The sequence below is a fragment of the Aricia agestis genome, chromosome 10 (assembly GCF_905147365.1).
Source record: "Aricia agestis chromosome 10, ilAriAges1.1, whole genome shotgun sequence".
In the NCBI taxonomy this organism is placed as follows: Eukaryota; Metazoa; Arthropoda; class Insecta; order Lepidoptera; family Lycaenidae; genus Aricia; species Aricia agestis.
In genome coordinates, this window is record NC_056415.1 from 12,366,937 (window position 1) to 12,392,754 (window position 25,818).

At 37.8% G+C, this 25,818-nt stretch overlaps 1 protein-coding gene and 1 long non-coding RNA gene across 9 annotated transcripts in view; one reads left to right on the forward strand and one right to left on the reverse strand.

The window, feature by feature from the left end:
- LOC121731000 (serine/threonine-protein kinase MARK2) overlaps window positions 1-25,818 on the reverse strand; it is a 52,448-nt gene that overhangs the window by 12,252 nt on the left and 14,378 nt on the right. For all 8 annotated transcript variants that reach the window (XM_042120283.1, XM_042120285.1, XM_042120284.1 and 5 more), the window contains exons 2-19: window positions 18,490-18,595; window positions 13,887-14,086; window positions 12,327-12,435; window positions 11,906-12,014; window positions 9,635-9,754; window positions 8,920-9,052; window positions 8,270-8,348; window positions 7,038-7,179; window positions 6,639-6,744; window positions 6,281-6,407; window positions 5,875-5,962; window positions 5,416-5,625; window positions 4,871-4,982; window positions 3,915-4,004; window positions 3,226-3,338; window positions 2,730-2,845; window positions 2,084-2,184; window positions 44-200 (exon numbers count right to left, since the gene is read on the reverse strand). In XM_042120283.1, coding sequence (XP_041976217.1) covers window positions 44-200; window positions 2,084-2,184; window positions 2,730-2,845; window positions 3,226-3,338; window positions 3,915-4,004; window positions 4,871-4,982; window positions 5,416-5,625; window positions 5,875-5,962; window positions 6,281-6,407; window positions 6,639-6,744; window positions 7,038-7,179; window positions 8,270-8,348; window positions 8,920-9,052; window positions 9,635-9,754; window positions 11,906-12,014; window positions 12,327-12,435; window positions 13,887-14,086; window positions 18,490-18,590 — 2,213 coding nt within the window. In that variant the 5' untranslated portion in view covers window positions 18,591-18,595. The remainder of the gene's footprint in view (window positions 1-43; window positions 201-2,083; window positions 2,185-2,729; window positions 2,846-3,225; window positions 3,339-3,914; window positions 4,005-4,870; window positions 4,983-5,415; window positions 5,626-5,874; window positions 5,963-6,280; window positions 6,408-6,638; window positions 6,745-7,037; window positions 7,180-8,269; window positions 8,349-8,919; window positions 9,053-9,634; window positions 9,755-11,905; window positions 12,015-12,326; window positions 12,436-13,886; window positions 14,087-18,489; window positions 18,596-25,818) is intronic.
- Window positions 7,610-24,435, forward strand: LOC121731008. The gene is made up of 3 exons (XR_006036176.1): window positions 7,610-7,810; window positions 10,184-10,186; window positions 24,421-24,435. It is a non-coding gene; the product is annotated as an uncharacterized LOC121731008 (long non-coding RNA).

A 25,818-nucleotide genomic window follows, 5' to 3' on the forward strand; every position in this document is an offset into this window, starting at 1 on the left:
GTCAAAAAAATCACCGAAACCGCACACTAGTCACATGACTCACCTGTTGCGATGATCCTCAACCTTGTGATGGGCCTCTGTGCGGAAAACGCGGGGTGCGGGGGCGGGCGCGGCTGGGGTCGTGGCCGGGGGCGGGGACTGTAGCGACGCCGTCGCCACGCCCGCAGACGACGACCGACCGTATGGCACTGGGGGCTTGCCTGGAACAACGATTGAGTGATACAGTGCGTTCTATTGGTGACCAGTGACCAGTAATTGTATTATTGTCGGAAGGATTAGTCCCAAACTATTTTTAAATTACAGTCCAAAGATACCTAGATACGAGTACTTAATAATTATTAATAAAAAAACATTATGTTCTTACCCCCTTACTAATAAACGCTGTATAAGCTTTGAATAGTTATACAGTGTTTTGTCTTCTTCAATCCAATTAAAAATGTCACTTGTGTGACAGGAACAAAACACTGTATAACTATTCAAAGCTTATACAACGTTTATTAGTAAGGGGTTATAAAGATAAATTTAATCAATCTTAAAGCAATAAAAAACTTAGTGGTTTTTCATGCATTGTTCATCACAAGAAATACAGATTGCCGAGAAGAACGAATAAATCGATTCAATGCGGCGCACCTTTTTGAAGACTTTGTCGTGTCGGCGGCATACAATTTTCTCGTGACACGTGAGCCGTGTCACACGCCATAGTAGTAGATGACACGGCTACCGTGTCACCCGCCACGTTCAAAAAGGTTTAATGTTTTTCTTGGTTTTTACGTGTTTATTAACTTGATTTATGTAATTGAACCCAAACCACTAATGTTAACGGAAGGCTACGTAGTTTTGAGTTGATTTCGAGTAGTTTTACTTACTTCTAAAATCTGTGAGTTTTACTAAGTTTTAACCTGAAAATGGCAGGTAAGCGATTTTTTTATTCAGATGTTGCAAACCTTTTGTAGGTTTCAAAGTTAGAAAAATGAGTATATTAAATAGATCTGGGTTTCCGATGTAAATTATACGTTCGTAGATAAATTTAAAGAAGTTCGTTGTTAAATTTTTTAACCGACTTCCAAAAAGGAGGATGTGTACCGATTTTCAAAATTGTTCTTTTGTTGTATGGGGTATTTGTTCCGATTGATCCGGTTCCGAGTTGGTACCATGTTCACAAAAGTGGTGGTCTGATGATGGGAACTATGAGGAATTAAAAAAATATATATGAACTAGCCAATTCCATACATAAAAACTAAGTTATCTCGATATAATATTATATCGAATTTAGATAAATTTTATATGCACGATAATTGGGTTCTAGTAATAAAGCTTATAGGTACAAGATCACTTTAAGCCGCAGGGAAACGTTTTATTCCTATAGATAAGGAAGTTTGCGGAAACAGCTAGTTAGAAATATTTTCAAAAGAAACAACTTAGATTAAAACAAAAATCGTTAGTGGATTAGTAATACTTTGATGTCAACGCTACTTGCGTTTTTCTACATTATTGTTTAAAAAAAAAATTGCGAGAACTTGAAAGTCCATAAGACGCGGCTGCCGTGTAATCCGCAATGAATGCACCTTTTAAAAAAGGTTGACGGCCCCTACTTTTTTTCAATTCATAGAATATTTAGAGGCGAAGCCCATAGGCTTGTTCTACGTGGAAAATTAAGATGATTTTGTTCAGAGTAGAACCTTCTAAAGTGTAATTTGAGGGAGATAGAAGCGTTTTTTAAATGACACGGCTCACGTGTCATACGCCACACGTTAAAAACATGTATGACACGGCTCCCGTGTCATCCGTACTGAATCGGTTAAATCAGTTCGCCAATAATAATTCTCATAATTTGTGTAATGTGTAGTAAACTTTATAACTAGATACGCCTGCAACTCCGTTGGGCCAAAATTCGTTTATCACGAAGAACCGTATATTTTTTCCGGGATAAAAACTATTCTATGTGCAATCCCGGGACTTAAATTATCTCCATGCCAAATTTCAGCAAAATCGGTTCAGCGGTTTGGGTGTGAAGAGGTAACAGACAAACAGGCAGACACACTTTCGCATTCATAATAATATTAGTAAGTATGGATAGTGTTACCTGTCCGTATGGCGGATGATATGATGTCGCGCGCGGCGCGGCGGCGGCTGTCCTCGCCCGCTCGCTCCTCTACCAGCTTCGCCATCGAGTTCTGAAGACTCCTGGTAACAATATAATCATAAATTGAAAATAGAACGAAAAATTACAACCGCATCTATAAGTGAGTCCCTAGACGATCAATTTTTATGTGCAATATCATTGAACAATTATTGAACAATTTATTTGACAATAATATTGCACAATAAAATTGATCGTCTACGGGCCTGCTAAGAGAGAGAGCGAAGTTACAAGTGGGCAGTGGCCTATATCCTTTCCCGTGGCTTCTTCTTTTTATGCCAAATGTCACGAATGTTGGCTTTCGAAATCCATTAGCTTCATTCTTAAAATGAAAAAGTCTCTTAAAATTTCGAGTTTCAACAGAAAATTAGAGACATCTTGGCCAAGGATAACATTTCTTTCAATCGATATACTATCAGAGAAGTTGATTCCTAGGCAGATGAGGGACCTACGCAGTTTGACCGCGTTATGTCAAACCCAGCCGACAGATCACAATTAGCATTAAATTGACATGATCCTACCAAATGACGTTGGTCCGTCAACTGCCTAGGTGTCAATTTCCTCGATGGTACAAATAGCTCATTCTCACCTTCGAGCGTCCTGCAGCAGGACGGACGGGTCGACCGTGGTGCTGGAGTTGGACGGCTCGCTCTCCGTCTTCTTGACGCCACCGTCCATCCGCCTGTTGTTCTCTTCCGGTGGCGTCTGCACATAAAAAAGGGTCAAGGGTCCATATTTTTTTAAAACACGTAATATCCTTAGATATTACGTGTTTTAAAAAAATATGGATTTTTAGTTCAATTTATGTGGAAGGCACTTGACCAGTTAAAAAAAAACAGTATAACATTATAATATTAATATGGTAACACTTTTAAAATAAGCCTATTGGAAAACTAGTACATGTTAAGATGGGTAATTTCGGAGGGTAATTGTAAACAAATTCAAATATAAAAATTTTAACAATTCGTTTACTATAGAAAAATTTTCGCACCACACCGATCGGAGGAAATTGCTTGATTCACCGCGCTTAATGCCCGCGATAATCGCTATGTAATAGCTTTAAAAAACAATAATATGTAACTTACCGGCGATGGTTCGATGCCAATCTGCTGGAGACGCACGGCGCCGTACTCGGGCGAGCGCGCGCGCAACTCGCGGTCCTCGCTCTGGGCTTTGGGCTTCGCGATCTTAGACACCACTGTAATTAAGACAAGAGTTAATAGCCTATTCGTGATAAGAAAATAATATATTCTCAAAATCACGCGCTTATATGGTTTCCCAAGAAACGACTTTGTGAAAGAAGTTGTCTTTTCTGTTGGGAACAGATTTTGTAATGATATCCTTACTTACCAACCAATTTGTATATTATTTGCTATATATTATTATTTACTTTGTATCACGTATCTTGCGAGAGCAATGCGATAGCAATTATTGCGCGATAATTGCTCCAAAATCGCAATTTCGTATCACGTATCAGCCAAAACAATACGATTGCAATCGATCACTATACATGACACCATTGTTTGTGACATTCATGACACCCAGCAATCGCTCGCACGATTATTGCTAGTGGATTGTTGATATCTATTTTTACGTGATAGCCCTGCCGATCTATTATATTGCATAACAATGAGAGTTAAATACGTTCTATGTAACGCTCTCTCTCTCATAACATTAAAACAGGAAAACTTAACATGTTTATTACAACTAGTTAAATCTTAGACCGGATAAGACCATACATGATTGGCGATCTACATGTAGCGATATGAATTACCAGGTTTTGATATGTTTCTTTTGATTTCTGGCGATGTCGTGAGCGAGGCGCGCCTCTCGAACTGTTCTTTGAAACTGCCGACATGTCCACCTGATACAAATTACACGTAGTTAGAAAATATTAACGAGCCTAATATAACACATACTGACAGAATATGAGAACTTTTCACGTGAGAACTTTCCGACGATCGTGCATCGGGGGGGGGGGGGGGGGGGGGGCTGTATTGATTCGATAAACGAAAACTCGTTTTTTTAGATTTTACTTGAGATGACTTTTTGGACGAATCCATAAATGCAATTTTGTAACATATGAGTTATGACGAAGGTAATAATAAATCATTCGCATCTCATTAAATACCCTTTTAACGGATGTTAGGTCACAGAATATATATTAGTAGTACCAACAGAAGTCCAACTCGTGAAACCCGTTTAAAAAAATAACAACTCTTGCTGCGATACTATAAAGTTCAAATTCCGACCGCGCAGTGCTAGGCGCCTACAATTATATTTGCCTACATGTGCGCTCTCTTTCTATTGCGTAAGAGGTAGAGATTTTTCAATTGTTCATATTTATCAGATTAATAATGATTGTCACAGCGGTTAAATCAGTACGTAGATATATGCGACGAAAAAATCATGCGCGCGCGTCACCGCTCGCTTGTGAGTCCCTTGTGATTTGCCCCTTTAAAGGGGTACTTACAGTTCGATACCTAAAGGCGCGAGTGGGACAGGCCTGGTTAGGTTAAGAAGGACCGTCGTCAGTCCTCCGACTAAAATTCCTCCCTGTTCGATAGCTGAACTGTAGATATTTTATTATCATGTTTGCAATAATTGGGATCGTGCACAAAGCGCACTAGTCTAGATAAATTAATTCTAAGTTTCAAAACACCAGTTCGCAGTACCAATTTGGGTACGTCCTTATAGTAAAAAGGTAAAAACTAGGCAACATAGTATTACCAATAGACAGCTTCTTGGGCTTGGTAGGCGTGGTCGCGGCGGGCTGCGCCAACGACAACGAAGTCAGCTTCTCCGCCGTAGACGATACCGAATTAGTTTTGGATTCATCAATCTGTCAGAGAAAGTAAAAGTTTAATATTATACATATAAAATAGGTGAATTCTATTATAATATTCATAAGTACATAAAACATGCAAATAATATTAAAAAACTCAAAACTATAACCCGACGACATCCATGATCCATAGTCCATACTAATATTATAAATGCGAAAGTGTGTCTGTCTGTCTTTCTGTTACTCTCACGCCCGCTGAACTGATTTTGCTAAAAGGTATGAAGAATGAAGATAGTACTTTCGTCCCCGGGAAAGGACAAAGAAAACCTTTTATTGTTTCCTTGTCCTTTTCAAACATAAAATGTTGAAATTTTTAACCCAACTACGTATATTACGTTGCGAAAATTTAAATATGATGAGTGGTTTAAGCTGCGATGGACGGGACATACATTCATAGATCGAAACAATAAACATATTATGTAAAAAATACCTTCGGTGACTCTAGCTTCTCCGGCGATTTCTCTTCAGATTTTGTAGGGGAGGTTTTCTTCTTGATAACTAATTTTGGTCTTGGGGTTTCTTTTGGCTTTTCTTCTTTGGGTTCCACTTTGGGTTCGGGTTCCTTGGGTGGTTCCGGCGCGGGTTCCGGCGTGGGCGCTATAGTTATTGTGGCCGAAGACTTGAGAGTCAGCGGGGGTTCCTATAAACAAAATGTCACTAGCCACAATTCGAAATACTTAAGTTATTCGCGTTTCAGTTAGAATCACGTGATCAGCTTCAACGTGTTTAGATTAACCAAATACAGTAATAATTATCTCGTAATGTAGCGTGATCTGGTAATGCAGTTAAGCGGATCTAGTTGTTCGTTTTTGACAAAACATATTACATATTATATTGATATGCAGTTAATATTAATTATATTTATTTTGATCAAAATTATTATACTCACGGTTTCTTGGTACTCGTCAGTGGGGGGCGAGTCCAGTTTCGCGTCCTCTTCAGGCAGCGCTGGAGACAAAGGAGGGACGCTGACCGAACTACAATGATTAAAAAAACATTTTGTTATTGAAGTATGTATTCAGTTTTCTCGAATTCGTCAGTATGTCAACATTTTAATGTTTGAAAAACGGCTTAAGGGTTTTTGATATTTGTACTGATCAGATTTTTGTGGCACTGACTAAAAAAAAACTGATCAGTACAAATGTCACAACCACCTTATTACGCAACTTTGATGAACATGAATTTCATTGCTTTTGGGTAAAATTTTGACATTTGAACTTTTTTTTATTTACAATTTTAAAAGTTGGTAATGCCATTATTTTGACGTTCATACGACAACGCCAGGTCGACATTACCTGGCGACGCGCTCCTTCTTGCGCACGAGGCCGCTGTTGGACACGGCGGCGTCGAGCTTGCGCTTGTAGTCGCCGGCCGCCACCAGCGTGCGCGTCGGCGACGGCTTGATGGCATCTTCGCCGCCCTCTGCAAATTAAAATATGAGAAACAACATTTAATTGAATTTGAAGAATTTGAAGATTAAGCTGCAAGACGTCTTTGTGACAATGTAGTGAAAAAAAGCTTGTATATCATAATAGAGGAAATATAATTATTTGTCTCTTTCGTCTTTCGTACTTATTAAAGAGAAGGTACGATACTTTAGAGTTTAGACAAACATTAGTAACCCTAAATAGGTAATTCGGCCTCGAAACTCACCCGCCACTAGCTCGAGTATCCTCTTCTCTGCGGAGTTGCTGGGCTCCACCGGCATGGACGCGGAGCTGGTCAGGTCCGTGCAGCTCTCCTCCGGCCCCAGCTCGTTCTAAAAGTAAAGTTGCCGATCAACTTTCATTTCGAAGTGAAATAAAAAGTTGATTACATTGATCTTGGAATAGCTACTGTATTCTGCTAAAACCCAATTCAAACCAAACATATGGGCACCTTCTATTGCTACGAATTTCAGACTTACAGTAATATAAGTGATACGTTATTTTGTACGTCGTCTTTTATGTCTTTGCTTAAAAACATAGCATATATTGCAGTTTTGCTAAAATTTTGCTGTAAAGCAAGTGCATACATCTATCCCGCTCGCACGGCGACGACTCGCTCACTCACCTGGTCGGGCACGAGCACGCTGTTGGAGTGTGAGGGCGCGGCGGGCGCGAGCGACAGCAGCAGGTCGAGCCGCACCGGCGTCTCGGCCGCCAGCGCCTCCGCCACCTCCAGGCACGACGTCTCGCAACCGCCGTTCACCCAACTAAAGTCAAAATTAATTAACTTGGCACCAGCGCTCAATGAACAGCGGAAATGCTCGCAATGTATAATAACAAACAAACAAACAAATCTTTATTTCGCTTAAAGAAACTTACACGCTAATCTTACATAAACTCTGATCTCCGCACTAGGATTCCCTGTGTCGTGGAGACCAGTCTCTTCCATCATGCACATAAATACTAGGAAACAATATTCAATTACTTATTTTAACCAGCTAATGACATATTTGATATTACTACAGACAGACTACCATGAATATGTTCTAAGTCTTTTTAACAAAAAATATACGTATTTATAAGTAAAAAAAAAACATTTTTTTTAAAGTAGACAACTATATACTGATTACTGTATACAATATACATATTATAATAGCATCACCAGAGCCACTAAAACCAGCTACAGTATGTGTAAGTTTGTGATGAGGTGAGTTACTTACACATAAGACCTGACTTTTATTGCAATATTATTTATTATATTATTGTGTGTGTGTATGATGATAGTGTGTAGTGATCTTGCAGTGTTATGGTATGTCCGAGCATACTAGCCCTACGACGGCAGTACGTCTTGGGTTCAGTGACAGTGACTGCTAGGATGCTTGTGTGTGTATGTATACTGTATTCTGTTTTTAACTTAAAAAAATAAACTCAACGACACATTATTATTATAGATTCAACAAAAAATCTTGGTAACTGTTAGAATTATTATGACTTATCTCCAACTTTTTACGAATTCAAAGCTATTTAATGCATACTCAGTTATAAAGTAGTTTCATATATTGTAAAGTTTTTTGACAGAGGGCCAATAACCGCTACCGTCACAAACTACAAACACATGGACAGCAAAGTGCAAAAAAAACATAAAGGCGAGACCGCACTCAGCGACATTACGCTGCAGCGGAGCCACACGGCTCTTCACGTTCCAAAGCACTGACATTTCGTGTCGCGGCGTTCCCTGCAGTGTATTTACCCTAGTCACCTAGAACGCACTAGGGCCTAGTGCGTTCTCACCTTTTATGTCACTGGATGAGCAATTATTATTGGCATATGCTACGTTGTAACTTCAGTAATACGTACGGATGATCACAGATGTACGCGATGTCGGCACGTTTCAGCGGGTCCACCGTCAGCATGTCGCGGATCAGCGGCGACGCGGCTGGAAATTTATGTGACGTTACGACAGAAGTTATAACATGTCGTCGTCGTCGTCAAGTTTGGATTGTCATTATCGTTACGTTACCTTTATGTTTTTAGACGAGCTAGAACAACCAACCGATGACCCAGGAAAATATGTATATGTTTTTTTTTAATGAAATAAGGGGTAAACGAGCAAACGGGTCACTTGATGGAAAGCAACTTCCGTCGCCCATGGACACATGCAACATCAGAAGAGCTGCTGGTGCGTTGCCGGCCTTTTAAGCGGGAATAGGATTACAGGGTAGGGGAGGTAAGGAAGGGAATAGGGAAGGGTAGGGAATTGGGCCTCCGGTAAACTCACTCACTCGGCGAAACACAGCGCAAGCGCTGTTTCACGCCGGTTTTCTGTGATGTGTGTGTTTTCGGTGAGCCCGTGGCACTACTCCGGTCGAGCCGGCCCATTTGTGCCGAAGTTGTTTGATTCGGAAATGTTTCATTCGGAAATTGTGTACGTGTGTTGTACTTTTTGTAAAACTAGAGGTAAGTATTCGAAAGGAATATTTTTTGAAGATTATTACAACAATACTTACTTGAAGGATTTTTGGGTTCATAGTAATCTCCGTTGCTGATTTGTCGGACTAGACGCTTGAAGTTGGATCCATCGAACGGCATCGCGCCGTAGACTAGAGTATACAGCAACACACCCAGAGACCAACAGTCCACCTGTAACAATAAATACGTTGAAATTGCGCATTTGTAAACAAGACAGAAGAGGTAGAAATTGAGAATTAGATAGATCTAAGACCAACATTGTATGTACACCTTATGAATGTCATACTTACATGTATTTAAGAATTTGGTATGTAGGTTTTAAAAGCTATTACTTAAATAGTAATATCATAAAGTACCATGACTAAGTATAGAACGCTATATACTATATAGTATAAATACTTTCTTGACTATATTGACGGACAGAAAGTTGTTTTTGGCCCTTTCGGCCTGTTAAATTTTGGACCATTCTTTTAGATAAGTAACTAAAAGAATCGTCTACAGTAAGTTCCTAATTTACTCAAGGTTTTCACTGCCATAGGACAGTGCAGGCGATGTTAAAAAAAGTAGTTTACTAAATATGTAATTAATAAAGTTAAAAATTCAAACAATTTTTAGACATTTCAATATTTTCTCTTCCTTTGTAATAAAAAGCTTGCACAACCTAACTCATACAAAATCGTACAACAAACAGCTCATAGTATTAGCAGATACTCTGTAGTCTGCATACAAAGCATTAGAAAGTGAATCACATACCTCGGGTCCTATATACGGCGTTCCTTTGACAATTTCCGGCGACGCGTACAGCGGCGACCCGCAAAACGTCGACAGTAGCGACGTCTCTTTGAACACGTTCGACAGACCGAAGTCTGCTATCTGTTATAAAATTATAGTGAATTTAGCAAATTACATATTATAATGTCTGACTGTCAGTCTGCTTGTTACCTCCTCCCCTAACCACTGAAACGATTTTGCTGGGTATGAAGATACTTCAAGTCCCGGGAAAGAACGTAGGACACATTTTATCTCGGAAAAATGTACGATCCCCGAGCGATAAAACAATTTTAGCGCAATGGTCTTACGGACGTCCTCTAGTAGTAAATAATTTAATAAGTACATAATATAGTTAAGCTTATTAATTTTTAAACAACAACATGGCTTCATTGAACTTCTTCATTCTTCAACCATATAATGTGAAGAAACATTATTAGTCGGTCATTTCAGATCTATCGTAATTCGTACCTCTCCTCGACCTCTATGTAAATTAATTATTGTGCCATATCGTCCACCGTCTATCGCACGCAGGCAGTATTGTCCTTAACGCAAAGGCTATAATAGTTTGTAGTTTACTGTTTACCATGTAACTACATATATAATTGTAGTTGGTTAGAGGAAGTCAAAATTTTCATCCATACCTACTTATATAATACTAGCTGTTGCCGTTGTTTTGAAAGTTGTTCCCGTACATCGATTGAGTCGTTTACGCGCAAATCAGAAAGGTATATTGTGTGGGAACCGTACATTTTCCGGGACAAAATTAGTATTCCTTGTCCTTTCCCGAGACTCGAAGTATCTCCATACCAAATTCCATCAAAATAGATTTAATAGTTTATGCGTTTAAATCATAAAAGTATATAGTGCAGTAACCGTACATTTTTCCGGGACAAAATATAACCTATGTTCTTTTTCGGGCCTCAAAGTATCTTAATATCAAATTTCAGCGAAATGGGTCCAGCCGTTTACGCGTGATGTCGTGACCACGTGAAATATAACGTTACGCACAGCTTCACCCGCGTAAATTAGATATTTCACAGACAAATTAGTCCACAAAAAATAGCCTATGATCCTTCACGTGGTCTACTTCTTATCTGTGCCAAATAACAGAAAAATTGCTCCAGTAGTTCGTGAGATAAGCCCTTTCAAATAATTTCCCCCGTTTTTCTCCACATTTTCCTTTATTTCTTCGCTCCTATCAGTCTTAGCGTGATAAAATATAGCCTATAGCCTTTTTCGATAAATAGGCTATCTAACACTGAAAGAATTTTTGAAATCTGACACTGGTCCGATTATTTTTTTACTCCGATTATTTATTATATTTGAAAGCGCTAATCTCCGGAACTACTGAGTTACGGAGATTAGCGCTTTCAAATAAGCCATTTCAAATAATTTCTCCCGTTTTTCCACACTTTTCTCTATTTCTTCGCTCTTGTTAGTCTTAGCGCAATAAAATATAGCCTATAGCCTTCCTTGATAAATAGGCTATCTAACACTGAAAGAATTTTTCAAATCGGACCAGTAGTTCCTGAGATTAGCGCGTTCAAATAAGCTCTTTCAAATAATTTTCCCCCGTTTTTTTCCACACTTTCCTCTATTTCTTCGCTCCTATTAGTATTAGCGTGATAAAATATAGCCTATAGCCTTCCTCGATAAATGGGCTATCTAACACTGAAAGAATTTTTCAAATCGGACCAGTAGTTCCTGAGATTAGCGCGTTCAAACAAACAAACTCTTCCGCTTTATAATATTAGTATAGATTATAAGTGCGAAAGTGTGTCTGTCTGTTACCTCTTCACGCTCAAACCACAGTACCGATTTTGCTAAAATTTGGTTTGGAGATACTTCGAGTCCTGGGAAAGGTCATAGGATACTTTTTATCCCGAAAAATGAACGGTTTCAATAAATTGCCAATTTTGATAACCTTTAGTCATTATGCGGTAAAAGCTCACATTAAAGCAAGATTATTGATATTATATTAACGCTCAACCCAGCAGGAGGGCTTTATAATAGACAGTTAAATTGCACAGCCGGTCCATACATAGACTAAGATGGTGCTGCCTACTATGGTCTAATGGTAATCTATGGATAGTCCATATCATTAAATTGATGTAATGCAACAACCGATTAAACCACTTTATAATATGTATAAGGGACAGTCTAACTGCGTCTCTTTCTATAGATTTCGGAATGACAGGAGCACCATGAGATTTCAATGGCACGTATTTTAAGTAATATAGAAAAAAAAATTACCTTAGCACTACCCGTGTCGTCTAACAACACGTTTTCTAACTTTAAATCTCTGTGGCATATCTTATGTATATGGCAATAGTATACTGCGGTCGCTATTTGGCGAAATAACCTGAAAACAAAAGAAAATTTTATTTACACATTTGTATTGATTACAAGATAAATAATTAATTACAAAATATAGTGCATTGAGGGAAAAAGATCCAGACCATATTGAAAATTTCTCTTACCCCATCTCAAACTATGACTGTATAATAAACAAGCATGAGACTACCGTCTCATACTTGTTTATATTGCCCTACCGGGCAAGAGGAGTTGCCTATGGTTCAACGCATGAGCTATTATCTTAGATTATTATTATTGTCGTCTTGTCAACAAGAACTATCTTGCCCCAACAATCCCCTATTAGAAATATATAACAAACCTCCTAGCTTCTTCTTCTTCTAATACTTTTTTCTGACTAAGGTAGTCGTACAGCTCCCCTCCGGAACAGTACTCCATTACAAGAATCATTTTCTCACTATTTTCAAATACTGAAAAAAAAAACAAATTTAAAATTAGTAATTTCAAAATAAGAATAAAGTTTTATAGATCTTAAAGATGTGTTTCAAAATATTGTTCGTGGGATGGCCATAATTAACTTTATGGCTTTAAACCATATTTTAGCCGTGGCTAATTTCAAATTAAATATTCACGGAAATGTGGAAATGTGCATCAGTGATGTTCCACCTACGTCAACATAATATTAGTAATGATTTAATAAATTAACAAACATTAAACGTTAATGCGTCTAATATTCGTAAATATAGCAAAATGAGACCGATACATCCTAAATGATCTAGATTCTAGATTTTATAGATTCTAATGTAGCTACTGTTGCCGACAGATGTACACTTTCGATGTTTTATTCTCTGTCAGCTGGTTTTAGCACTACCAGCGCCCTGGGCGAGATTTCTTCGGCGCCCAGGCATCAGGATGCTGGTAGAGTTAAAAATCCTGACCGTTTGCATCTGTCTTCGGCGCCCCTTTTATCAGTCGCCCTGGGCGGTCGCCTATAACGTCACTACTGAGTTTCTTATATTTATTTTCTAGGAAAACAGTCCATAGTGTTCAAACGATCTTCGCAAATTAGTGACTGCTCTTGCTATGTTAATAACTTTTAAAAACGTAAAGTGCAATAGTGCGCTATTATGTGTTCGAATAAAAGGAACATCATAAATACATAATATGGAAAATTTGTGTCTTAATTTAAAAATAACGATACATTTTCAAAGGTCATTGTTCTGAAACGTAGCCAATACAAAGGTCAGACAAATCATTGACCTTCGTAGCTTCGTAAAAAATGTAGAGCCGTTGACGATACATTTACGGAAATGTACTTTTAATTGAAATGTTTAGTAACTATTGTTTTATAGATTGCCCAAAAGATTAGGACAAATTATAGGTACTCTAAATTTCATGTTTTTGGTAAGACTTTTTGAACTTCTTTATATTGGTAGGAATAACATGGTCCTTTTTAAAATTTACTACAATTAGAGATGTACTCGCAGAGCATTAGTATTGCAAAAATTGTGGTTTTAAATTGTTTTATTTAATTTCAAAGGATTTCAAAGCAAAAATTTAGTGAAATTTTTTTAACTCTCGCTCTATAGAGCAAGCAGTAATACGACTGAAGTCGCTACTCACTTCTGATATATCAGAAGCGACTTCTATCCCAGACATAGCCCAGAAGCTTGCTTTAAATTTACCCTTTCAAAGATAACATTTTAAACACTACACTACACTGTTTGTTAACTTCAATAAATGAAAAAAAAAATTAAAACTTATTGATCGGGACTTTAAGAAACGTCGAGAAAAAGTATGTACGTACTCCGTACTCGTAGCAGCATTACTATTTGAATAAGTCGCGTTAAGTCCCGATCAATAAGTTTTAATTTTCCTTTCAAAGTCTAGTTTTTCAAAAAACACTCTTTGTATTACTAACCTTCATAAATATGTACAATATTGGGATGCCTCACGGAAGACATGATCTGCACCTCGCGCCGAATGCGCACCAAGTCCGCCTCTGTCTCTATCTTACACTTCTTGATGGTCTTGATCGCGACCTCCTGCCCCGTCTTCTTGTTAATACCTAGCTGCACCTTCCCGTACGTCCCCTGTCCTAATTTTCTTACTATGTCAAATCTGAAAGAGAATGGAATCACTTTAACACCTCCAATACTAACACAATAGATTTTTAATTATTGTCATGCGGCAGCCGGCTACCGCTTGGGGATTGATGGTTAAGTCAATATTTTCTACACAAGGGTTTCAAAGACCGAAAAAACTCAGACACTGGGCATTGAATACTCTACAAATCGATAAAAACTATTTCCATGTAAATGACTGCCAAAAATAAAAGTTTAACCCAGTTCAAGAAAAAAACTTTTTCTCTCAAGAGTTTTTTGTTTTGTACATAAAAATATCTTCGCTTTGTCTTGATTGATACACTACATTAAATCCATAATATCTTCCATGTGGTTCGCTCTAATTTAAAAGTCGTTAAGAATTTTAGAAAGTCCGAGTCCTTTTAAAAGTTAGTATAAACTAAGTATAAACTATATTTTATACACTTCACTGTTGTCATAACTCATAAGTCTTAACATTATAGCACTAATCGAGTGCTCTTGAAAAGCACTAGCTGCTAATACAGAATGATAGAGTGTGCTCCAGAAAGAGTTGGTCACATGACATAAATCATTACTTTTACGGCTTCTATCAATAACAAATTCAAGACTTAAGTACTAAATCTCATTATACCGCGGTCGTTAGATAAATCATTTCGTACACGACATCATAACATTTAAAAATAAACGTTTATTTTCTAGTACTCTTGTATAAAAAGCCGTCTTACTTCACAGCGCAAGAAATCTTAAGAAATAATTAAGGGTCTTGTATGAATAACCAAAAGAGTTTACTTCAAAGAAACGGGTAATGTAAAGCTTTTCTTGGTAAATTACCGACGTGTATACTTCATCATCATGAGTATGTGACCATCTGTTCCTTAACCGCATCTTACAATAAGACCCAATTTCACCAACCTCTGTTTGTTAAATCCTAACAAGGCATTAAACAGAACACTACAGGAAAATTAAACAGACTGTTAAAATACTTATGTCCCACAGTAAAAATTTAACAGCGGATTAGTAAAGGCAATGTTAAGTGAACAACGAGTGAATAAGATTCAATTCGTTCGTTCTTGTTATAAGGCGACGAAATTGCAATGTACAAGTTTAATACGACATGTTGGCTGCAATGTGTCATTTTCACCTTATTCATATCGCATACATTTGTCATCTGGTCATCTGGTAGATAATGCGACCAAATTAAAATATCACTGATATTTTAATTTGGTGGTATTAATAGAATAGTATTATTGTTACGATATTCGCTCGGTATGAAATGACTTTTTAAAATGAGCGCGACCTCCCCTACTATAACGGCCTGTTATATATTTAACGGACCTTCCCAGCGGGGATTAAAATTTAACACCGTGTTAGACGATTTGACATGACATTAGCGTATGGTGGAACGCTCGATAGCTCTAACAGGCCGTTAACTGATTTAACGAGCCATTATTTATTTAACATTGCTTGATGAAACTGGGTCTAAAGCAGATAATATAAACATTAAATGGAAATAAAATGGCACCCACGCTAATACGTTGAATGCACTGCAAATTTAGGACTACATTTTGGACTTTATTATCGTAGCAATAAGATCCGGATCTGTCGAGTTTACCCACTGTACAATCGCATTTTGCGGCTTGGCGTTAAACGATGATATAATTTAAGGGTTAATATTTGATTACGGATTTTGCACCTGCAATGTAAAGTGATATTAGCGTTGTGTTTAAATCTCAATGCAAAATTTACATTTAGTCATACCAAGGGTTGTTGTGAAACGTAGCTAAAGCATACCACGCACTGGTATATTATGAAGCAAAAAGTTATCATGTATGGACTAGGTCTAAAAGTTCTAGTGTTACACGTAAAAAACCTCATTGGTTGAAAAGAAAATAATTCAGGAGGAAATCAGAGTGAAGAGAGTAGAGTTCCAACTTCCATTGCCTAAAGGTAGAGTTTTAAGTGTCTACAATCTTAATAAATACAAGATAAATAACGTTGCGTACGAATTATTTTCTTATTTTGATTATAAAATGCAAGGTTAATTAGAAGACGGTCAAGATTTTTATGCCATAGTCCACATAACATTCACATACGAACGCAGCGGAATCTCTTTACGACCGTACATAAAGCATACGAATCAGTTGGCATTGGCACAATTACGTTGTTACTTGTTACAACACTGAATATATCCCGCATGTTATGCGGATCCACTGAAAAATGCACTCAGAAATCTTTCATTTCATTTGTTCGTTCAATAGTTGCGTCGGTCTTCCGCCCTACAGTGTTATGAGAGTGTTATAAAAGGAATAGAGAGTGCTCTTGTTTACTGCGCACACACTTAGGCATAAAATCACTCACGTGTAACTGGCTTGGTTTCAACGCTCTTATATCATTCCTCATTGTCATTTAAATCGAACTCTACATTTTATTGATCAAAACAACCACTCATATCTTCAATATTTCAAAATTTCTACTAATAATGACCTTGTATTCGGATGTCGATTGCATGCTTGATAAATTATAGCAGAATGATCTCGGGGTCAAAATCCTTGGTGTCCAAATGGTCCTAAAACCTTTTGTTTCCGAACAATATCAGACCAAATGGCATATCAGTAACGGTCAGCGGTGACGTCACTCCCAACCTTTACACCTACGGGCACTCGGAGTGGTAAGCGTAGGTGCATAAATCGAAACGCTGTGAAAATGTAGGACGCTAGTATTCTCTACAGTCATAACTTCTTTGCACAGAAATTCGTTTATCGCGCAACAACTGTAAAATCCACACTATGGCATCCATTACACGCTCATGCAAGCGACAGTCAATTCCGTCAATCATGAATTATGTTTGACTGATGGTGACTGATGGACTGACGAATGATATTAGATGGTCACTCAATTGTATTCAGTTTTATGTCAGTCAAAGCCAACATTTTCAAAGGTATACGTTTCTAATTTTTTTCCTATTTTGTCAGATGTGACAACAGTCACTCAAAATTCGTGACTGATGGTTGCATGAAGCAAAAACCAAGACATCCAGCTGTTCGTCAATCAACTTCATGCAACGGTTGCAACCGTCTGTCACGCTCTTACACGGTAGGTTATCCATCAGTTACAGCCATGACTGTGGTAAAACTGACAGCAAAACCTACCGTGTAATGGACGCCTAATATTATAAATGAGAAAATGTTTGTCTGGCTGTTACTTCTTCACACATAGACCGCTAGGCGCCTACCACACGTGCATGCTTGACCACAGTTTTCCTGGCGCATGCTTCTCGCATGAAAAGACGGAAGACTGACTTATCTACCACAGTCGCAATTACGCGAGGCAGATTATCCAAAAAAAAATGCGATAAATGTTTGGTTAAATACTTATTTTTCTGTCTGTTACCACACAGCACAGTTATGCATGCGGAAGCCACATTCTTGCCGAGATCGACACCTTAACCGATTTTGATGCTTGGCATAGAGATACTTTGAGCCCCGAGAACGGCTTTAGTACACTTTATTCCGGAAAAATGTATGGTTCTCGCGCGATAAACGAGTTTCAGCGCAACATCTAGTTTTGATATAAAACCTTTCCATTTATTTCCTTTCCGAGATTCTAAATATCTAAATACCTTTTATTCCATTTCTTTAAGCATAAAGAGTTCTGACTTCTGAGAGTTGTTATGGACAGGGCCTACAGGCCCTGTCCATAACAACTCTCAAAGTCTGAAAATGTCTGTATAGACTACAGTCTATACCGACATTTTCAGACTTTCGCATTTATAATTTAAGTATGGATGATAATTGCATCAGTATAATTAATAGTCGCATGGTATGAAAACGAACGTTTCACTACGCTTAACTTTATACAAAACACGATATAGCCTAATGGTATGAAATTAGAAATTCTTAAAAAATAATTACATATCTGCATGACAATAGCTTATTTATCTACATGTGTTTCAGTAAAAAAAAGACATGTGTTCCATATTAATTTACCACCCTAACCATGAAAATAGTGAAAATACCATGACGAACGGTGATTAAAATTCCGATGGGACACTTAGCAGTATGATAGAAACCGTATTAATGTAATTCACTTTTAGTGACTTTCAAAAAGGGAAGAGGTTCTATATTATATTCGGCTGTATATTTTTTGCACGTTCAATAATAACTTTGCCGTTTGTGGACCGATTTTCAAAATTATTTTTATATCATACAGACTTCAATCCGTACTTGGTACCATATTTACAAAAGTGGTGATCTAAAGATCCGTAACGAAAAAAGTTGAAATCACTATAGGTTTTGGTATAATTCGATCGAAAGTTCTTGAAAATTATAATAAAACACTCGGCCAAGGTTGTTTATTATGTAGGGCACTGTCTCGCACAGCTCTACTCAGTAGGTGTATCAAGGCATTCAAGGCCCTTACCTCTGTTTTAGACGCAGTCTGTGGTCGTGTAGCCGCACGTCCCCGGTATTCTCGATACCGTCCATGATGTTCGTCGAACGTTTGTTCTCCCCGACCACCATTTTGGCTGAAACAATCAAAGTAAACAATTAGCACGCTTGGCTGCTAAATGCTGTTAAATATTGCCGGCAAGAAGGAGCGCAGAAGTTCATTTATCGCGCGAGAATCGTACGTTATATACAATCTTAAATACCTTTTTCCATAAATATCCTTTTTCGGGACTAAAATATCTTCATAACTTTTAAATCTAAAAGAAACTAGCAGGAGCAAACATATGATTATTATTGAAGACATAGAAAAAAATTTAAAACAGCATAGCATCATTATACGTGGGAGAGCCATGCTTCGGCACGAATGGGCCGGCTCGACCGGAAAAATACCACGTTCTCACAGAAAACCGGCGCGAAACAGCGCTTGCGCTGTGTTTCGCCGAGTGAGTGAGTTTACCGGAGGCCCAATCCCCTAACCCCTACCCTAGTCCCTTCCCTACCCTCAACTATTCCCTTCCCTACCCTCAACTATTTCCTTCCCTACCCTCAACTATTCCCTTCCCTTCCCTTCCCTACCCTCCCCTATTACCCTATTCCCTCTTAACAGGCCGGCAACGCACTTGCAGCTCTTCTGATGCTGCGAGTGTCCATGGGCGACAGAAGTTGCTTTCCATCAGGTGAACCGTTTGCTCGATTGCCCCTTATTTCATTAAAAAAAAAAATCTTTGGTGTGCGATCTTGTTTTGGACTTTTGGTGCAACATGATTTATAGGTAGAGTTTAGAGTTCCAAGCTTTCTAAAACGTTTGCTTTTCTTGTTTTTATTCAAAACCAGTTGGCATATCGAACAATGGTAAACGTCACAAGCGACTGGCTGAATGCAATCAGCTGTGACCGCCTATGTGCCCCACAATTCGTTCACTCTACATATTCTCTGCTTTCCAGTTGCCAATTTAAATATGCAACAATACCGACTCTAAAGGCGAGACCGCACTTAAGTGACACGACACGACGCGACACTTCACTTTCCACAGAAATGACGTTTTACTGTCACTTGTCAGGTCCATGGAACGTGAAGTGTCGGGTAGTGCGGTCTCACCTTACCGAATTGAAGCCACCTCAATATCTTTTAGACATTTTTTTTATTAGCCTATGCTGTCCCACTGCTGGGCAAAGGCAACTTAAGCCGACCATAGACGGACCATAATATCGTGCAGTCGGTTTCGACTGCAAGATGCAGTCTGTCTATGGCCGACCTTATAATCGCTAATTTCGAAGTTAAATTAGAAGAATATATATGTACCATTGCGTCGCCATTCGCCAAGACGTGACATGGCGCTTGCGATGTTTAGTGACAAATTCCATACATTTTCTGGGAGCACGGCAGTGCTCCAGCCAAGCTTTTTAGCAAAGGCACGGCCGTAGCATAGTTTTCTCGAAGCGGTTCGCGGCTTTTTCACACTCCCTTTATTTTCGATGTTAACAAAGCTAGGGATTTAGAATTTCGGTGACTAGGAGCAAGTATTAAAACTAGCTTAACCTCCAAATTACATAACATTTCGATAAATAGTTTAATAGTTACGGATGATCAAAGTTACTACATTTTGTTACTCACTGACTGACAGATCATCAAAATTCTAAGGTACTTCTAGCAGACTTAGAACCTTGAAATTTGGCAACAAGGTAGGTCGTTATCCACAATGAAAGGAAAAATTATGAAACTGGCCAAGTGCGAGTCGGACTAGCGTACATAGGGTTCCGTGCCGTAAATTTGTATGAGACTTGCCCTTAAATCACAAGTTTATGTACTTTTTATTATTTATTATTAAAGTTGAAATACAATTAAGTATTTTCTGAAATTTTTAAAAACCTTACTTTTACCATTATGGATATAGAGCAAAAAAGGGCAAAAAAAACGTGTTTGTTGTATGAGACCCCCGATTAATCATTTATTTAAATACATAATTAAATACAAAAGTACATAATTTGTAAAAAATTAAAATATCTAGCTATTGCGGTTCTCGAGATCTAGCCTCGTGATACACGGACGGTCGACAGACAGACAGCGAGACAGCGAAGTCTAGACTCATCAGGAATAGGCTCCCGTTTTCATCCTTTGGGCAAGGAAACCTAAAAACTGAAAAGTATAATATAACTTTATTAAATAAAAGAAAACATTTTTATGTTTGTGGCTTTGCAAGAACATTAAAAATGAGTTTCGACTTCATTTGCCGAGCCACTATAATAATTATAAAATAAAGAAAACTATTTATAAATTCACTGAATGTTGATTTAAATAACAAAATAAGTTGAAGGCTTGGCTTGAATGTGATCTGAAAACTTTTTACGATGGATATATTGCATGGCTATGCAATATTTTGCTTGGCTCCTTTTTACATTTAATGTTTTGGTGGGATTAATTTCAAATGATATTGCTGCCGAAATTACTGAACGAGGGCTCTGAATCCTAATATTCTGGCGTTAATAACTTATTTAATAAACATAATATTTAATAAATCGCAACCATATATTATTTAAAAAAAGGGTGAATAATTATTATAGTACACATGACACAAAATTTATTTAATGTACAGTAGTGACTATAGTGACTAATCTATTATTTAGTCGAGAGTCTTGGCTAAAATAAAAGACCTACTTACGAACGACCGATGTACAAAAATAGTTAAAATCCATAACAACAAAAACATTTTGCTCTTACGTCGATGTTTTAAAAATATAACAACCAAAAGATTATTTTAATAACCGGGAAGTAGATCGTCTTGTCTTTATATATATTAATATTAGGCTGGATATTCCACTTTTTTGCCACGAATAGCTTAACAAATTGTGCCTTGAAAACCTTGAAATTTTCTCTCAGTTATTTTTCTAAATTGGTTACAGCGTTTAGTTAAAATATGGGTCAAAGTCAACATAAGTCTGTGGTGGACAGACCGTATAATTTATAACAGCGCGTTAAAATTTGAATAATGAATGAATAAACTATGATTTTAATGACAATGGACTGAAAGTAATGGCACTGAGTAGTCCGACCAGTTATTTTGCCCCTGACAAGGATCCAATACTAAACCTCGAATTATGTTGATTCTATCCGCAGTTTGTATCTCCTTTGACTCAATCGTGCATGCGTGTATTGCAAATGATACAGTCCGGGAAGCGACATTCGAGTTTTGAGAATACCGGTCGCTAGGCCTTAATGCCAAAGACATAAGATTTACTATCATGGACAATTTAAGGTAGAATATCTTAGAACGGTCCGTAGTTGTAACTTGTAGCCCACACACAGTGAAAGGCGTCGAGATCAAGTATCAATTATTGACTATTGAATTGTACATCCTTGGCACGCATTTGCCGGTATAACATACAAGTTTTCATTTTCATTCTAAACTTAAGAGCCTGGATACTACGACGATTTGCATTCGATAACTTTGATACATAAGTAGAAATCAAAATTTGTATGAGATTTGATGTATCGCCAGACGCCAAGTGACATGACGCCTGCGATGCCTATGGCAAAATCCCCATATCGGCATTATCGAATGAAATATATTAAAGATATTGTGGGTTGAGTAATTATACTTCTCGGTAAAATGACGGTATATGATTATGATGACTTGAATAAAGATTAGGCAAAGCGCAAATTCGAAGACAATGCGTTGTGATGATTCGGGTAAGTATGTAAACAGTAAATGCGCCATCGCTTTAACACAGAAAAGGAAATTAGTATGGAGGAAAATCTGTACTAAAGGCACTTTTCCTGTCATGCGTGTCATCGCCTGCGCGCGAATGTTGCGGGCGCATCCTATTATTTCGTAGATGTTTTCCTGTCATGCCACGCGCTTGACAGGGAAAAAGCTCTTAGAAATCTGGAAATAGTATCGGATATATATGGCGAAATGGACAATAAGAAAATACCTAGGTATTTAGGAGTATACGACGATTTAAGTCGATTTAGTTGGTTTTGTGTTTCTTCAATATTTAAAAATAAATTCCAAATTAAACTTGCATCGATTTACAAAAACCTGCATTGAGACAGGAGGAAAATATATTTCTTTAGCATGCATTTGATGGAAAATTATTTTTAAACAAAAAATCGTAAACTCACAAAAAGTATTCACATAAATAAATTTCAATAGTGGCTTTTACAGAATTTTCCTAAAATTCAACGATTTCTCTACTCAATCTTCACACTTTTTAAGGCGGTTCCTCCTTTTTTTTATGAAATAAGGGAGCAAACGAGCAAACGGGTCACCTGATGGAAAGCAACTTCCGTCGCCCATGGACACTCGCAGCATCAGAAGAGCTGCAGGTGCGTTGCCGGCCTTTTAAGAGGGAATAGGGTAATAGGGGAGGGTAGGGACGGGAAGGGCAGGGAATAGGGGAGGGGAGGGAAGGGAATAGGGTAGGGGATTGGGCCTCCGGTAAACTCACTCACTCGGCGAAACACAGCGCAAGCGCTGTTTCACGCCAGTTTTCTGTGAGAACGTGGTATTTCTCCGGTCGAGCCGGCCCATTCGTGCCTAAGCTTTTCCGAAGTCGGTTAAAAATAGAACATTACCCAATAACGTCTAGCAGGAAAGTAGAGTACAGTTTGTTTGTTATGTTTTCCTTGATAAAATCAATTTGAATACAGAGTTTAAACTTTAAACCTAATAAAGTGTGGTTTAGGTACGCTGTTTAGCCAAACCCGTTATCGATCCTACTTAATTTAGGTAACAGAGCTTTAAAATACTATATGGCATGCCAAAAGGCACTAACTGTACTTTTTTTATGAAATAAGAGGGCAAGAGCAAACGGGTCACCTGATGGAAAGCAACTTCGTCGCCCATGGACACTCGCAGCATCAGAAGATCTGCCTTTTAAGGAATAGGGTAATAGGGAAGGGAAAAGGAAGGGATTTGGGCCTCCGGTAAACTCACTCAATCGGCGGAACACAGCGCAAGCGCTGTTTCACGCCGGTTTTCTGTGAGAACGTGGTATTTCCCCGGTCGAGCCGGCCCATTCGTGCCGAAGCATGGCTCTCCCACGTATAACTTATTAGTACAGTTAGTGCCTTTTGGCATTGGTTTCATGTTAAAACTTACATTAGTTCATTTTATCCAATAGGCAATAATCTTAATTATTTTTTAATTTCACCCCTACTAAAGTAAAAAACTGTCTTTTTCGTCATTTTACTGAATGTGATATAAAAATCTGGTCATATCTGCAAATAAGGCATACCAATGATGGAGCAATACAAGCGATTGCGAACGTGTAAAGAGGCATAATATTATTCGACTATGTTTGCCTAAAATCGTCGATTATGCAATGTGCATGCTATAAACATGGTGACAGTGACAGCTTCACAAACATGGTGACGACTGATGAACAATGAACATAGTTGTTCATCATAGTCCATGGTTGCCCAACATGAGCGTACGTCGTTACACATTAGAATTCAAACAGTACCTAGTTGAGTATTTCGTCAGTTATTACTTATTACGTGCCTATTTAATATCGAAGGTGGTAATTAGTAAAGCGGTGGGCCGACATCCGCGCCTAATGTAGCTCCCATCATTCAATGTCCACTTTATTTCGTATGTCATTTACTCTACCATTTAATTAATGATCACAAGATATTTACTAAAACCATATCCTGGGTTAAAACGTTAGTATGTAAATATTTACGTTTGACTCTTGTCGAATGCTGGATCAGATTCAATTTTATAGACTGTAAATTATTGTAGAGATGTACTAGAGATGTGACAAATGTAGGCGCCCTAAATCAATCTATATCATGAAAATATTAATAATATTCTAAAATTCATAATCAACAGACGATAGAATATGATAGATGAAGTATTTACGGCAAGTCTTTCTTTTAGTTTTCTAAACGGAGCTTCAAGCATAGCTGTTGTTAAAATTATGTTTCGTAAAATCTTTTTAGGCTATTCAATTAATAAAGTCAATTCTAAATTTGTATTTTTGTATCTACCCGAAGCTGGGACGCTAGTTCAAAATAAATCTTGCTAGTTCAAAACATTTCAAGACGGAGCGACAAGCTCTATTTTTCATCTAGGCTGGATAATGTTATGGGTGACCTCTTTAAATCATTATTGTAGATGTAATAAAGAAACGGGGTCGAGGCAATAGTCGAAATGGATATCCTGTTATCATTTACAACTGCATGTCATACTCGAATGTGGATTCCATGCCGGAAATAGCCAAAAGCTTGGCGGAAGGAGGGAGCTGGCAAGTGGCAACTGATAAGTAGGACTACCTATATCGCGGCATAAAATTTAGGTTTGCGAAATGAGAGCAGAGGTTCTCAAACATTTTCTCTTGTGGTAACCTTTTCAAATTATATTTGTGATCCTCTGCAGCAATTTTCTCTCATATACTCCTAGTGCTCTAGCAAGGGTATAATATTGTCTTCCTCTTTCGTTTGTAAGTTAGGTTTGTAATTTTGCTAGTATGTAATTTTGAGTTGTATGTTTTTGTACAATGTATGGTTCTACACCAATAATAAAATCATATTTTCTGAAAACACCAAAGTACATTACTAAACGCTATGCCATGATCGTAAAGTAAAGCCGGTAAGTAATAAATTATCCAAAATTAGAAATACTACGATGGAGCCAATGACGCAGATAGGCTAAGGATTTTTACCTCATTTTGGCAAGCGATTGTACAGCCAAAGTTTAGCTTTACGACGCGAATACAATTTTATGAGCTATAAAATAAAACCATTGTATTGTAATACAAGTAGGACGTAGCTATCGAAATACCGAATTGGGCGCACCTCCTGAATATTATTTCTTACTACCAAATGAAGGAATATGAAGCTGTTTTTGCTGGAAGCAAACATATTCAAGGTTGTATAAGATTATTCTAGATCAACAATCCATTCTGAATACGTTTACAAATGCGAAAGTGTGTCTGTCGTAACAGCTGAACCGATTTTGCTGGGCATGGGGATACTTTGGAGTCCCGAGAAAGGACATAGGATAGGATACTTTTAATCACCGAAAAATGTGCGGTCCCCGAGCGATAAATAAATGTTGGCGCAACTGGGCCTAGAGGCAAGTGCATCAGATAATCGCTTGCCACTTGCCTAGTAGGGCTGGATCATATTATCTATGATAATATGATCTAGTTTATGAAAATAAAAGTATTTCGCTTTTACCGATTTTTTTTCTTAACTCAAACGAGTTCATGCAGTTAAGCTAAGTTTTTACCTTATTATAATAAACCACTTTATGGCGCATGTGTAAATAAAAATAAAAGAAATTGTTTTTTTACTT